The sequence below is a fragment of the Colius striatus genome, chromosome 8 (genome assembly GCF_028858725.1).
Source record: "Colius striatus isolate bColStr4 chromosome 8, bColStr4.1.hap1, whole genome shotgun sequence".
Taxonomy (NCBI): Eukaryota; Metazoa; Chordata; class Aves; order Coliiformes; family Coliidae; genus Colius; species Colius striatus.
The window spans coordinates 30684580-30700546 of record NC_084766.1 but is presented as its reverse complement, the minus strand read 5'-3'; the positions used below and the strand labels follow the sequence as shown (position 1 = coordinate 30700546).

At 43.0% G+C, this 15967-nt stretch overlaps 1 protein-coding gene across 2 annotated transcripts in view; it reads left to right on the top strand.

The window, feature by feature from the left end:
- The window catches only part of ABLIM1 (actin binding LIM protein 1), a 195498-nt gene extending 180508 nt beyond the window's left edge, over positions 1-14990 (top strand). Inside the window, exons 18-23 of one of the 2 annotated variants that reach the window (XM_062001129.1) lie at positions 1431-1492; positions 1789-1849; positions 2640-2647; positions 3896-3970; positions 6821-6901; positions 8165-14990. In XM_062001129.1, coding sequence (XP_061857113.1) covers positions 1431-1492; positions 1789-1849; positions 2640-2647; positions 3896-3970; positions 6821-6901; positions 8165-8278 — 401 coding nt within the window. In that variant the 3' untranslated portion in view covers positions 8279-14990. The other variant, XM_062001128.1, reaches the window with a different exon arrangement.
- The last annotated feature ends 977 nt before the right edge of the window (positions 14991-15967 follow it).

Here is a 15967-nt window from a genome sequence, read left to right as displayed (position 1 = left end):
TTGTTCCTTGTTGTATAAGTGTGTTGCTGTTATTTGTGGTCATGGAGAGAATTTCTGTGGCTCTCCCTCACTACCTGTGATGTTTTCAGGGCCAGAGTCTACCTGTGCAACTCAAAGCTTACCATTTTTTATTAACCTTAGCACAGGGTGGAGGATCCTTTTATTGGAGATGTGTCCATCCCTCTTTGCAGTGATAACCAGGGCACTCATCAATTGCCTTTTGTCATGTCATTGGTGCCTTCCCCAAAACTGCTTGTTGCTGGCAACAGCAGTGCCTCAAGTTCTACATTCCCTGCCCTTCTGTGGTAAAAATAACATTTTAAAACCCAAGAATTGCATTCTTTTATGGAGGATGTTGTCTGAAGGGGCTGTATTAACTTGTAGAATTGCTGTTTATCAATATACTGACAAACCTATTTACCCATCTTTTTATCTGTATTCAAAAACACAGCCTTGACATTTCCACATTGTCTTTGTCAGGTTCACGCAGTTTCCAAGATCAGTTCAAATGCCATGTTAAATGGCCCCAGATACCTTATTTCGCTTTCATTTCAGATGAAAGTGGGATTCACAGAGCTCTCTTGAATCACATCATGTTGTCAGAACTGTCACATCATGTGCAGGGTAACTATAATTTTGGATCAGAATAACAACTTCTCAAGCCTGTTTGATTCCCTCAGCACTGCCCATTCTGGTCATTCTGCTGGCAAAGTCAGTAGTACCAAACTGTCAGTTACACTGACAAAACAGCCTTTTTCCCTTTGTAGCAAGAAGTGGTGAGCTGCAGCATCTGAATACGAAGACAGTGGAGTGTACCAGTCAGAAGCATGTTGGCTTGTGCAGAAGCACAAGCTGGGAGCATGGGTACATTAATAGTTTCAATAGAAAGGATAGGAAGCAAATTCTTGAAAGGTTCAGAGGGTATGATGATGATATATAAAGCACATGTGCCACTTAGGAGAGTGCAATTGAATGGGTCTGCATGGGAGACTTAAGAGGGAACCTGTCCAGTCAGACACTGCTGATCCTGGATTCTCTATCTTGGTCCCATGATAAAGTGCACAGCAATGCTTTTATCTAGCTCAGGGCTAAGAAGTTATTTTGCTCTGTTGCCTGATCCTTAAGCATCAATTCGAGCTCAGTGGAGACCACTTTGATTTTGAGCCTGATAAAACCAGTGTCCCTTCTTGATGACCTGCCACCATAACATGATAAAACTGCATGTAACTTATGGAGTGTATGGAAGGTTGTGATGAATCTGGAGCTGAGATGTTAGTTTCTTAAAGTCAGTGTATCTCGGTTGATTATATATATGCTTAGCTCTTTTAACTGTGTTTTTTTTGTGCTAATTGATTCCTCAAATGTTCTTGGGTTTGGGTTTCCATGGGATTTTTCCAGTAAAAGATTTTTCCCTTCCTTCCCTTCAACAGCACATGCTGCAGCCTCCAAAACCTCTTCACTCCCTGGCTATGGGAAAAATGGACTACACAGGGTAAGGAGATGGTGATTTAGAGAAGCAAAAATTGGTTGTAACTATCCATAGTATTTCTGTGTTAACTGTTGCATATTCAGTTTGATCAAGCTTTCTTATAAGACTATCTGAAGTCAGACAAAACCCTTCCCACAAACCACATTGTTAAAAAAGCAAGAAAGCAATGCAAGAAAGCTTGTGAAAATTGAGGGGGAAAAAAGACTTAAAGCAATTTGTTAGTCCCCACATTCCAACCTTCTTGGGAAGTCATGAACTGTGAATTCATTCACATGACTGTTCCTCTTTTCCTGTTACAGCCAGTGTCTACAGATTTTGGTCAGTACAACAGTTATGGGGATGTGAGTGGTGGTGTTAGAGGTAAGGCTGAGGAGCCACTTCATTCCTAAACATGTCATATCATGCTTGGTCATTTCTGCTGGTTTATTTTAAGGCTGTAGATGTAGTTGGTTTGTATTTGCTCAGTACATTTTACCTTCCTCTGGTAAACTCAACAATTAACTCAAACTCTGCAAATATCTATTAAAAAATTGACTAGATCTGCTATGTGGGACTGATCCTTGTTTATCCCAAGGGGTTGCTTTAGTATTGGTGCAAATGAAAAATAGGTGACCTGTATATTTTCAAGAATATGTACTGAGGTCTGTTATGGTGTTTCCTTTCTCTGAAAATTACCATGCACTACACCATCTGTAGGAATGTGCCACAGTGAAGAAAGGAAGAGAATGCTTTCTAATCCCCTGTTGCTTTCATGATGACTTTGAGCTATCAGTGAATGCCTAATAAAAGTTGACAATATATCTGAAAGTTGGGAAACTTTGAGCTGGAGTGGAGATGGTAATTGCCTGCAAAGTGAACTTGATCCTGACTATCTCAGATACCCTGTGATCAGGCATCTTCTGTTGGTGCTCATGTTGCTTTATAAGGGAGGAATCTAGACAGCTACCTGGTGGCAGAGGTTAGGTGAGGTGAATCCTGCTCTACACATTCAAATTTCAGTTGGCTATTTATTCACATCACAGCAGCTTTGTGTCTCTTAATATTTCCAAAGATCAGTAGACCAGGAGACACAAGGACTGTGTGGTAGATTGTGACTGATTCCTGTTCTTTCACACTGTAGAACTGATGAGATGTCTCTCTTGCTTTTCAGATTTCCAGGTAGAGTACGGGTTTTCATCAATCAACTGACAGCAGAACTAAAAGCATCTACTTTCTCGTTGAAGTTTGAATTTCTGCTACAGGGAAGGGTTTCTTGAGACAATAGCTTTGATTTTCCTGCATGTTTGAGTATAATCACCAATGTAGACCCTTACCAACAAAAAAGCCAGGCACAGCCTCAGATACCTGCTTGTTACCTCCCCAGAGCTGGGCTGAGACAGCTCTCACCAGTTCTGCAACTTGCTCTGTAAAGTCCAGTCTCTGTTGATACATGAGATATCTGTAATATTGCTCTCTGGACAGCTGAAGCTGGATTTATTTCCAGCCTCTCTAGTAGTGTCTCCAGAAGCACATAAAAAGTCTCTTCTCGAGGCAATTTTCTCCCATATCAGGAGCCTTGAACTTCTCAGTTTTACCCTGGAACTTCCTCTCCAGGCAAGATGGCTGGTCAGTAGTTTTCTGCAGTGCTGCCATCACAGATGAGCCAGTAAGAGGTGTGCCTGCAAATATAACCCCTTTTACTCCAAGTCCAAGGGCTTTTTCCAGAATGGTTTGTGTCTGACTGGCTCCTCAGCACAATCACAACATGAAATGATAATTTAAAGGTTTAACTGCTGGGATAATTTTGTTAATGGTGTGTCAAAATCATGATTGGAAAGAGAGTAAGATTATGGGAGGAGAGAAGAGCAGCCCATGTATTGTGCTCCAAGTGTTATTTCATTAGGAACAGCACCTGTGTCAAAACAGCACCTTTTTGCCCTGTCCTTGTTTGTGTTTATAGTAAAAATTTCCCATTGGTAGAGGCAAATCCCTCAGCTGATACAGTAAGTGACAGGAAGGAAAGCCCAGAGGTGTAAAGAGTGCTTTGTATGCTGTTGGGTGGGATGTGAGTTAATGCCTCTGGCTATGTGTCCTGAGAAGAACCCTGCTTAGTGGCAGGGATGGAAAAGGACCCGTCACTCTCCCCTGGGGTCCAAAGGCCCTCCTGGGAAGTGACATTTGCAGGCTCAGCAGGGCAGCAGCCTGAGCAGTGACAGAGGCTGTGGTGGCAGAGAGGATGGAAGGATCCCTCTGCGTGCCTCTGTGAAGTGCTTGAACAATAGGCATGACAATGATCTCTGTGATAGCCCTAAATACTAAGACTTGAAGGCTCAGGGCAAATTTACCTTTGTATTCACCACTTCTTGAGTGCCTTTACCCTCTGTGTGTGTAACCTATGTGTCTGATGTATACCTGTATCTGATGCAGTCCCTTCCGGATGGTCATGTCCCTGGGATGAGAATGGACAGAGGAGTATCTATGCCTAACATGTTGGAGCCAAAGGCAAGTGCAGATGTTATTCACTTTCATTCAAGACAATGAAGATTTGACTGTGAAATGCAGATAAAATATGGGAATTGTCTTAGTTCCCTTGTTGTTCTTTACCTCCCCTCAGCCCCTGCTCCTTATGTGCCAAACCTCTCCCTGTGTTCTGGACTTTGCTCATTCCAGGTGCTGGTACTCAGACAGGCTGAGGGCAGCCCAGGCGTTCTTCTTGGGTTAAGGAGGCTTTTCCAGAGCCAAAACAAAGATACTTAAGATACTCAATAGCTAGTTCTCTGTCAGATCTCCACTAGCCATAACAGCAGGCCAAACTTGATGGGAAAGCCTCAGATGTGTCAGGCTGGAAAAGTGATGCAGGATGTGAGGGTCACAATGCACTCCTGAGGCTGTCTTAATTGGAAAAGGAACGAAATGCATGGATCATGGTTTCAAATTGGAAGTTAGATACCTGCATGTCTGTCTGGGTCTATTCCTTAGCTCTCGGCACTGAATTCCATATATAAGGAATTCTCCAGATTTATTGCAGAAAGAGGCAACATCAGCTGAATATAATTTTAAGATATGAATTAAAATGCTTTTGCAGCTGTGTCTAGAGATGTTTGAGTCAAAAATGAACAAAATCTATAGAGGGGATTCAACTGGGCTGTATTCTAAATCTTATAACTGGTGAACTTTCCAAGAAATCATGATTTTGAAGTTACAAGGATCAGTGAAGCGAGGAGCTCGTTTTGCAAACCACATCGCTATTTGTGCTTCCGAGTCACCTCCAGACAAACTGTATGAGGCAATAACCCTGGCTGTATAAGCTGACACCCTAGTGCAATGTATATTAACAAGTGGTTTTATATAACACATAAATAAGACCTTGAGGACATCCCCAACTCCTGAGATACCACTTTTTATTCCAAATAATTTCTTTCTCAGTGGCATAGAAATTCTTGTAGCCACCACTGCTGTTGATGCATCCAGTGATTTGGAATGTTATCTTGGGTGACAAATTCTGTCAGTATTATTAGTGACAAAATGTATGGGGAATTTTCATGAGATAATAGGTCACTTTCTGTTGATGTTTATATAAAGATGATGCCAGAGCCTCGACACGTGTGAACTGGCAGCACTTTTATTCATGTCAATGGTCCAACTCTAACTCAAACTTGATAAAGGAAAAGAAGCCAAGTGAAACACAGGAAAAGTGAAAACTAGTAAACTCAAGAATGATCAATTTTTACCACATAGTTTTCCAGAAAGGACAGAATTTGTGCATCCTGCCACCCCAGATTGAGACATGCCTTGCTGTTAATACCCAAATATAAAATGTACTTAAGACCGTAGATCTTGACTTAAACTCTGCCTGTTTGAGTATGAAAAGTTACATTTTAGTTTCCTATAATTCTGTATATGGTAGCCATATATATCACATATGAACAATGTATAGACTTAACTGTATGACTGTGACAATGTCAGAAACTCCTAAGAATCGTATCTTACAATTGCTATGTAAGTACACGTTATTTAAGTTATTATCACTTACAATAAACTCAGTGGTGTGTTCCCTGATGCCTGAATCTTATTTATTGTATTTCTGAACAGTTTGCTGTGATAGTTGTTGACAATGGAATGAACTTAATTGCCTGGCACTGTACAAAAGTTGATCAGGTTGAATTTCTTCTCGTGGTAAAAGAATTGAATTAATAGTGTTTGATAATAGCTCAGCTGTCTCTCCAGGAGAGTTTTGGTGGTCTCACTCCCATTCCCAGTGGCCAAGTAAAACAAGATCTATAAATAACAGTAAAGACTGAGCCACTTGCCACTGAAGTCTGCAGAAGAACTTTGTTGACTTCAGTAGTGGTTGGAGGAGAACCTCACTGGGAATGCTGTTTTCCTGCTCGGCAGAGACATGCAATAAGCAGGGCTATAGAGAGGCTCTGTCAGATGGAATATGAGCTCTCCTGAGTCATTCCAGGCATTCATGGAAGTGTCTGCTTAAGAAAAAATCCTAAAGTAGAGTTTCATTTGTTCCCAAACTGATTTTAGGGCACACAGCTTTCTGAAATCCTTTCTAAGAGGCATTGTTTCTATTGGATTAGGCTGATTTGAGACCTGCTGACAGTAAACATTTTACTTCAAACAAAGAACCTGTGTGTATAAAACAAAAGTGAAATCATTTATGCAGTCAAGAATTTATTATTGACCAATTGATATGCATAAGTTCTGGATGATCTTTGCAATGCAAAGGGAGATCAAGGGAGAAGGTAATGAGAGTTGTGCTGGTCACACACTCTTCTGAAGCAGATGGTGCATAAGACAAATAGGTCTGTAACATTGTCTCCCTTAATCCGTGTATGTATGGCACAGCCAGCAAGCACAGTGGGCAGTTGTTTGGATTCTTTAACTGTCCAAAGTGGCAGAGACAATCATGAGATGAATTCCATTGAATGCAGTGGCTCCCATGAATTAATGTCTTGCTTATTCTGAGTTGCTGCTTTTTTAAATGAACTTTCATCTTTTCAGTCCCTTTCCTTCGAGCTGTCTATGATGGATGAGAAGGTACATTGACTAGAGAGGGCTCAGTCAACCCAAACCTAGCTGATGTATTATATGCACCATAAAAGCCAGTGGGGTGGCCAAGTACATAGTGGCTCAACAGTTTGAGGCAGTTTGATACTAAACAAGTTCTTGCTGTGCCCAGATTGTCTTTCATGCAACTTTGGGAACAATAGAAAGAGCCATGATTTCCTTTGCAAAAGAAAACCAAATGTGTGTGTGGTGATGAAAATGAGACACGTTGTGTTCTTTCTGCTTTACAATATAAACCCATCTCTTTTTCCCCTTTTTATACGTTGTTAACAGATTTTTCCATATGAAATGCTCATGGTGACCAACAGAGGGCGAAATAAAATACTAAAAGATGTAGACAGGACCAGGCTGGAGGTAAGAGAAGCTGCTTCCTCGGTGCTCTTTCCTGCTGCAGTTGTTTGTTGTTGCACACTTGAAAGCCCAGACACCGAAGTGTGAGTCTTTGTTAGACTGGGGGGATTTCTCAGCGCTAAGCAGGGAAAGAGGAGTCTGAAGGGGGGGAGGAAGCAGCCACATCTTTGTGAACAGTGCTGGGCCAGGACTCCCGTGTCTCTCCCTGTTCATGGACCGAGCTGCTTACAACTCACATTTTCAAGCAGTTCACTCTATACTTGTAAATTGGTAGAAAGCCCCAAATTGGTGAAGTGTTTTGTAGTCATAAGATCCATGTTAGAATGAAGAGATACTTTGATCTTGGATCATCCCTGAGCTAAGAGTCAATGTCAGCCATCCCAGAGGATCAGAAGTGTAACTTCCTTTAACTCATCCCTGAGGCCTGTGAGTTAGCTGGACTGGCTGATAGCCAAAAATACGAGGCTTCAAATATCTGCCAACAAATAAAAATTGTTTACAACTTTGTGGCTTACAAAGATAAACAGCCCAGTGTAAGGCTGGGGATGTTTAAGTCTTTTGTAGATACTTAATCTTCTGTGGAGATGAATGGAAGGGGCCACAAAAATTTAAGTAACCATTTAAGCACATTCTTAGACTAGCAGATATGTGGTCACTAATGAGAATTCAACACTGTGCTCCATTAGTGCCACAGAGAGACACTTTCCCCACCCAATGCACCCCAGAGTGGCTGAATAAGGAGTAATTTGTGCACAAAAGAGCACCAAAACATGTTTCTCTGGCAGTAAAGAAATGTGTTGGACAGTTAGTCTAGCCAGACATCTTCCTTCTCAGCACTTTGACCATAGCATGTCAACCTGCAGCCCTTCTGCAAAGCTCTCCCAGAACCCAGTGTCTGTTTGAACCTCCACATGTAAGCAGAGGTGACCAGCTAAAGCCTGGGGCAGGGGCCTGCAGGAGCTGGATTTGATCTCTGGTCTGACACTGCTCGTTGGATGACTTCAGACAAACCATTGTCTTATCTCTTGCTTATTCAGCTATTGAAACAGTTCTCCTGATTTGCTTTGCAAACCTCTCAGGCTTAACAAAATGCAAAATTGTGTTGATTCATTGAGCTCCTGAGTTCAGGAGGACTTGGATCTGTGTATTGCCAAAGCATTATCACATCCCACAATGGCTCTGACACAGTGACATCAAATCCCCGAGGCACTCTGTCTCTTTGGCTTTGACTGACCGTTGCCTTTTCTCCCTGTTTTTCTCTTGAAGCGTCACTTAGCACCTGAAGTTTTCCAAGACATCTTTGGCATGACGATACAGGAGTTTGACAAGTTACCTCTCTGGAGACGCAACGACATGAAGAAAAAAGCAAAACTCTTTTAACCTCCCTTTAAACAAACCAACAAGAAATGATGCATAGGATATTTATTGTATCCTACAGTCCAAACTATATGGAAGCAACTACTTAGCCACCAGAAAGGGAAAATCACATAATGGCACCTCTGTACACAGCAGTTGAACAAGATGAATGTTTGTCCTGCTGGAACACAGGGAGAAAATATTTGGGCTCAGAAACAACAGTGATAGTTCTCAGAGGTGTCAAACCTGTTACATGATATTATACAAGATAGGAAACTGTTCCATTCTTCTCCCTCAATGATATTCCCTTTTACTTCTCTCCACAATATGATGGACTTTATTGCTAGAGCCAGGAAGTGCCCTTAGGATGCCTTGTAGACTAAAGTAGTTGTAACCACTCCAAGAACTGGAAAAGAATATATATATATAAATATACATATATGTGTGTGTTTGCGTGTGTGCACACATATATTTATATCTATCCATCTATCTATGTGTGTGTGTATGTATGTACATATATGTGTGTATATATGGAGAGGAAGACAGATGCTCTGGAGTGAAGGAGAAGCCCTTTGTAACTTACCCACGTGGTCACATGAAGTTTTTCACACAACCATTTCCGAATCGGCACTCTTTGGAAATGGCATCTTCCTCACGTGACAGGATGTGCAAAGGTGGGCACTCTGCTCACAGTGCATACCAGTTGAATTTCTAGAACATGAGTTCCTTGTAATTGTAGATATCTGCTAGGATGTAGGAAGTGAATTGCTGTGTCTGTTGTCAGTCTTCCCTCTTCCACCCCTTTCTGCTTGAATTATGGAGGCTGGAGCTTAACCAGTCCTTTGAATAGTTTAAGATCATTTAAGTAATGGGAATGGTGGAGGAGAGTCAGTTTTGTTGTAATATAGTGCAAGGGATGGGTGGATGGGGGTGGGAGTGACTGAGTGAGAAAATGCTTTATTAAGCGTGCCCTGGTTTGCACCCAGAGATTTCGGGGCAGACTCCCTGCTGGCGATTACTGCTTACAGCCCAGCACACTGCGGGGGGGTTGGAGGATTTTCCATCAGCAGGGAAGGTGGTTCTCTGCAAGCTAACACACAAATTCATCCCTCTTGGGGAGGAATGTTTATGAATGGAAAGGTACCATCAAGGTGCCGTGCTCTGCCAATAGAGGCTTTTGGATGAACTTGCAGTTGCTGTTGTCGATATGGCACAGTGCATGGGGCCAAGCACTCTCTGTAGCTAGTGTAGTTTTTCACTTGTGCTTGGAAAAGAAGGCACAGACTTTTTTTTCCTCTCTCTTGAAGTATCAAAGCTCCAGCCTTGGTTATTTTTATTTCCCTTTGTGCCTGACTTGGTTTTTAAAGACAGAATAATCATGCAAGACAGTTTCTGAGCTGCATTGAACTCCTTATTGCTTTCGGTCTTCTTCCAATATGCTGCAGCTTAAAAAACTGCCTGTATATACCTTAACTGCTTCTGGGCAAGTCCCATACAGACAAGGACATGGGCACCAAAGTAATGGAATGAATGCATTGTGGCTGCAAGGTCAGCTTTTCCTCTTCCTTGGTGCTTAACTGCCAATGCATACTGCACTAATGGGCCCACCTCCTGATGCAGGAGAGGGTCCTCTGGGTTCTGTGTCAGACAACAAATATCAAGGTTTCATTTATAATGCAGAAACTTTTGGCACTGGAGACATCAGAACCTTCGTATTCTCTGTTAGATGAGACATGGGTGTTAAAAGCTGGAAGTCAGGAACGGGAAACAGTCCCATGTGGTTGTGAGATTCACTATCACTGTGTTGAGTTCTCTCTATCACCAAATGGCATTTCACCATGCAAGACAGCCCAAATCCTGCCTCTTCTTTGCTGGTTTAGGAAGTCCCGTTGTAACAGATCACTGTGGTTCCTTGGATAAAATCAGAGTTGAAGATTCAGTGCATGAAAGACAGATACAAGGGGCCAGCACCTGCTCCATGTTCCTAGAGCAAAGGGAAGGACGAGTCTGTGGGATAAGGTGGAGAAAATGCAGATCTGGCACCATAGCCACCATGGAACAGGAGTCCACAGTGAACACTGTGACACACACACACAGCTGTGAGTAAACCCTCTGGATGTATCTGAGATGGCAGCAAGGATCAGCTCAACATGTTTTGCTTCATTTTTCAGAACAAGCACCTGAAAAGGGCTGTAGAGGAACATGGAGATGTAAGAGGGAATATTAGGGCACCGGCAGTTCGAGATGCATTTCTGAGTGTCTGCTGAAACCAAACCCGTATAATGAAAGAACAGCAGTGTTTTACAGCCACAGGCTTTTGCAGTGCTGGAGTCTCAGAAATTCAGTGTTTGTCACCTTAACTCTGAGATGAACATTTGAGTTTTAGTGCATTTAGAGCATTAGATTTCTCTGAACTTGGACACTCACACCCTGTAGACAGTACTGTGCTGCTGCCTCTCAAACAGAGCAGGCAGCATTCAGCCGAAGTCGCCTTCACAGTAAACCTTTGAGATCTGAAGGCTTGCTCCCTCAAGGATGTGAGCTGTTAGTCTGCATTTTTCTGGCCCCATCTCTGGATTACTGTTGAACCCCTCACAGCATGTATGACGACACTACGCAGTCATTTCAGAACTGACTAAGCCAGGTTGTTTTCTCTCCTCTCCTTCCTCTCCAAAACAAAAAAGAGGAACAAATAAAAAAGAACTCAGCCTCCTAGACTGTGGCAAATGACAGGGTGACCTGTACCTGCCTCATCAACTGAGAATTTAAAACTGCAGTTGCAGCTTGGGAAGGAATGAAGAGAAGCCAGCTTAGGTGCTGCAGAAACAATCTCTTAACTAGATTTTTAGGCCACTGGTGATTCCCATCTCACTGCTGCGGAGCAGAGTCAGTCAGTTCCCAGCTCTCTGCACCAGACTTCACCCTGCTTTATTTCTGATTGGCGACATGAAGGCTTTTCTGAGCTTCAGTCTCATGCCTGTAGTTAATTCCCCTTAACTGTCCCAACCATCTACATGTCAGCATACCCTAAGAGATGGCCTGTCCCTAAAAGCACGCTGCACCACCCGCAGAAGGGGTGTGTTTTCTGCAGTGGGCTGTTAGTAATTGGCACTGCAACATTCTCTGTTAATTCATCTGGTCTTTCCATCTAATTAAAACAGCAAAGTAGCCCCAGGGAGAATTTTCCTTGCAAGTGGTGAATCATTTTCCTAGTATCAATCCAGTAGCATTCTCTTGGGCAGTTCTCTGTAATTCCCCTCTTCAGTATTCCCTCGAGACATGTCAGGAGCTGTGCTAGATGATCTTTAAAGGTTTCTTCCAACCCAAACCATTTTATAACTCTATGAAGATGCCTTAAGTACATGCTTAGGTTGTTCTGTCTCCTGCAAAACATCTGAGCTCCCAATCAAGTCCCATCAAACTCGGTGCTGTCAACAGAACGTCATTGCGAAGCTGGCAGAAAACTGGTTGCTTTTGTCTTGTTTTTTTTTCCCTTTTTCTGCTTTAGGAGTAATTTAAGAGCAAATTGCTGTCAAAACATTGAAAAATAACCACACATGTGCAAAATGGGATTATGTACACATGGAGGTTCTCAAGCACAGGTGCACATGAAGCTCTTACACTGCCCATTTGGAGCTGAGTTGCTATGTGAGTGGTTCACTTGGAGTTTCCAGAGAGCGGATAGTGTCCAATAGATAGCAGAGAGCATTAAGTTAGGAAGCTTATCACTCACATATGTGTTTGTGGGGCCTGTGGGTACTTGTGATGTATTGAGTGTGCAAAAGGCAGGGCCAGTTTCCCACATCACGGAAGTGCCAGCTTGGCCAAAAGTGAAATCATGTAAAGGGCCTCCTCAGGCATACGTGAACATTTGCAGCAGCCACCCCTGGCACTGTTCAGATGGAAGGGTAATACCCTCTGCAGCAGTCTTTGTGATAAACAGGAACCCAGAGATCTGACTCATATGGACAAGTAGAGAACTGCTTTGCTTTACAGTGGGAGCAGCTGGCCATGCCCTCTATACCCATGCCTTAACTTAGCATAAGCTCCAGCCTACTGAAATACCTATATTGAAAGAAGTATGTTATTCATCATCTCTGAAGACAGTGGAATTAAGCCAACTTAAAGAGCAGATTTGGAAGTTACCAAACTGTCCCCTATTTCTCAATGAAGCAGTGAGATCTGCTCATGAGATCTGTATGTAGCATCTCAGCTCTGCCAGTGTCCTATCCCAAACCTGCTAAACTTTCTGTACAACTGGAAAAGTACATTCTTGTGAAATTTGCTCACAGAATTGCCTTGTTTTTTCATCTTCAATTGTAACCATCTCATGCTGGCATCGTTCAGGACAGGTTTAGAGGCATCTCAGAAACATACTTGTTCTCAGTTTGGTTAGAGCCTTTCATTAACATTATGGTTTGTGATGCATTGTGGATATAGCTGCAGTGTGCTGTGAAAGGTTAGAGTAGGAGAACAGCAAGTTTCTCCATACCTGTATGTGGGATGAGATAGCTCTGTGGCTCCAGTATCCTTTTACATCTGTCAGGACAGATGTCATCTCCTTACAGAGCTGGATAGGCCCAAGTCTGTGGGTCTAGCACTAAAGTGCATGCTGCTCTTTCTCCGTGGCAGCTAGGAAATCCTTTCTCAGCCATGTAGTTCAGCTGTCCTGCTCTCAGGGGAGGTCTTCAGGAGTCACTTCTGTAAAAGTCTGTTACATTTTGCAATGGATGGAGAAGGGTTAAATTCTTGGAAGGAGGAGGGCTGGCATAATCTTGATCTCATCAGGATCTGCCAGGGTGGTGTTTAGCAGACTTAGAAGACAACGCAGACAAGAGCCTGTAGTATCTGCTTCAAACTGTAGAGAAGTCAAATTTAGAGCCTATAGCTTATGAGTGTCTACACTAAAATTAATGGTATGAAGCTGTTACAATGAGTAACAGAAAAATTAACCCCCAGAATGGTAAAAATATGAACATCCTCTAAATTCATCTTGTAATAACTTTTCTTGGCTCATCCTGACTTAGGAGGAGATCTTAGCATATTTGGGCTATGGCCTCACAGAGTAAACTACATAAAAACTGGCCTTTTGTTGTGATTCATTGCTTTTCTTTGGATTATGTTTATGGAGGAGGGTGTCCACATCCTGGAAGTTACCTGTGGCAGTAAAATATACCAGTTAATGGTAATGATGATGTAGTAAAGCACATGCTGGAAACAAGAAAATCAATGAATCTACCCTGAAATGCCTGTCATCCTTCCATGTCAGAGAGATCCTTAGGGCTTGACTCTACAGCCCCCTTCCCCACTCACTTAGCCCCAGGTTGGGGCCCAGTTCCTGTCCTCTCAACCTAGTTGTCAGGGTAGATGCATAGCAAGGGTTAGACCTGGCAATATGTGGTATGTTTTTACCCCATTGTTGGGTAATGAAGAGCTAGAGAGAACTACTGAGCAGTGTGGTAGTTGCATGATGGACCTTCTCTTTTACTGTAGGAACACCTCTATTGCTGTGGGTTGCAGGACTGCTCTGGCTGGTGAGTCTGAGCCCTGTGATTTCTCTCTCCCACACACCTATTTTTTTGTGCTTAATAAAATAAGGAATGAAAAATCCATCACAGTGCAAATATGGAGAGTTTTTAGCCAGACAACTCTGCTGGCAGGAGCTGTGTGATGCTTGTGTTTGGCAGGGAGGGAATAAGTGTTATAAATGTTAATGTCAGCATCAGTGCAGGAAGTGGGAATGTAATTGGCCATTAATGTTGTTTGCCTGTATGCAAAATAAATTATTTGTTGCCCAAAGGGCTTCTAATAGAGAAATAGATTTGTACTCATGATTTCCTAACAACTGCTTGTCCAAATGAAGAGGTGATACTTCCACATGCATTGGAGTCTTTCTTTTGAGGTCAAAAGAGATGACTGAAGGCAAAGGGTAACCTGTTCTGTCAGGATCACCATAGTTATAAGACTTGAGGCTCCCAGGCCTTGCTCCTAGGCATTAGGAAATAAAGCATTTCAAGCAGCAGCTGTGGGAATTCCAGCGGTGCCTTACCAGGCTGAATCTCTAGCTCCCTTAGGTGCTTTGACAGGTCCCACTGGACACTTGCCTGGGCTTTTCTCTCTGAACACCCTTCAGAAAGCACTTCCCTCCAGATGCAGCACTGCTGCCGTCAGTGGAGCCTCTCACAAACATCCACAGGCATTGGAGCGGGCTGTCCCTCGGCTGGCGAGCCCGGGGAGGGCTCTGACTGCTGTCTGTGCAACCAGCTCTGCATGTCGTTAGCAGATCAGTCCTATCCAAGCAGTGTGGCTTGGTCATTGCTGACAACCTTTCCTGTAAGGGGGCTTTTTTTTAAGCTTTGGAAACCGAAACTGATTTTTCAAAGGTATGTTTTCTTTTCAATCAGTAGGTTTTGGCAATAGGATTTTTTATTGCTTTGTTTTCCTTCTCTCCTCCCTCCACGTGTTATGAACCAGCGTTTTGTGGAGGTGTCCCCGTGTTTTCCATTCATCTGTGAGACAGCTCTCTTTCTGAGTCTCTGTAAAAGTGAATCCATGTCTTGTCTGTACACTAAGTCTGCTTGTATGCCTAATGAGAAGTTGAGCTGGGTTGCTGTTCTGTACAATTAATGTTTCCACTGTCGTACCGCAAACAGCACATATTGCACTCCTGTGCCACTGTAATCTGCATCACTGTTGTACTCAAGTCAATGAATAAAGTTTGGAGCTTTATTCTTAATTAATGTTGCCTTATTTTCTTTTTTTAAATCTTGCAGATTATATCCAAATCCTCCTAGAAAGCAGGATGTGCTGTTAAGACAGCGAGGTGAGATGTGCACGAGCAGAGCAAGACAGATGAACAGTTACACAGCTTCAGTGAAATCATTACAAAAGGTTTGAAAATAGACACGAGGTTTGCTGTGCAACTAAGTCATTAGAAAGAGATAGTCACACAAACCACATAGGAGTGTTAATTTTGTGTGGCCAATTGCTGGATTGAAAGGACCTGACATGTCATCAAGGTCGTGCTGTTAAATCAGCCTCACAGGCTGGTTTCCTTTCTTTAGCCTGCAAGTTCAGCTAAAATTTTAGGCCCTGAGTTGAGAAGATACTTACATGTCTTAGTATTTAAAAGCAGGTGTTGGCTTAATTACCTGGAGTTTAAACCTGCCTTTGTGTGTAGAAAGTAAGGGACGATGCCATTCAAGGAAATAAAACACCAGTGAACGTGTTCCAGCAGACCACAGTAGTAGCAGAATCAAGCCCAGTGCACCTCAGAGGAACCTCTAAGCAATTCCTGCCTGTGCCTCAGACATGTCAGAGAACTTCAGTTGTTCTTGCATGTTGGTATCCCCTGGAAAAGAAGCCACTCATACACAGCTCTCTAGATGACCTGCCAAACATCATCACTGAATTAGTTTGAGCCTCCTGCAGTTACGGGACCTGGAGCAACCAGAGCTGGAGCCTCATTAGGCCTGGCCTGTGGGCTAGTTAGTTGGAGGGGAGGTGGAGTGTGGTGGGGTTGCTATTTGAAATGAAGCCCCTGGGGATCAATGCTAAAAAAAAACACCTCAAAGAGAGTGGGAAGGAATCTTGCTTCAGGCAGCTGATCATCTGAGCTGCAGCCCTCTGTTCAGGGGCAGGAGCAATGCAGCACATCCTGCACAGCATCCCCGAGCCTACAGAACCTGTACTCTGCAGATAATGTATTCTCCA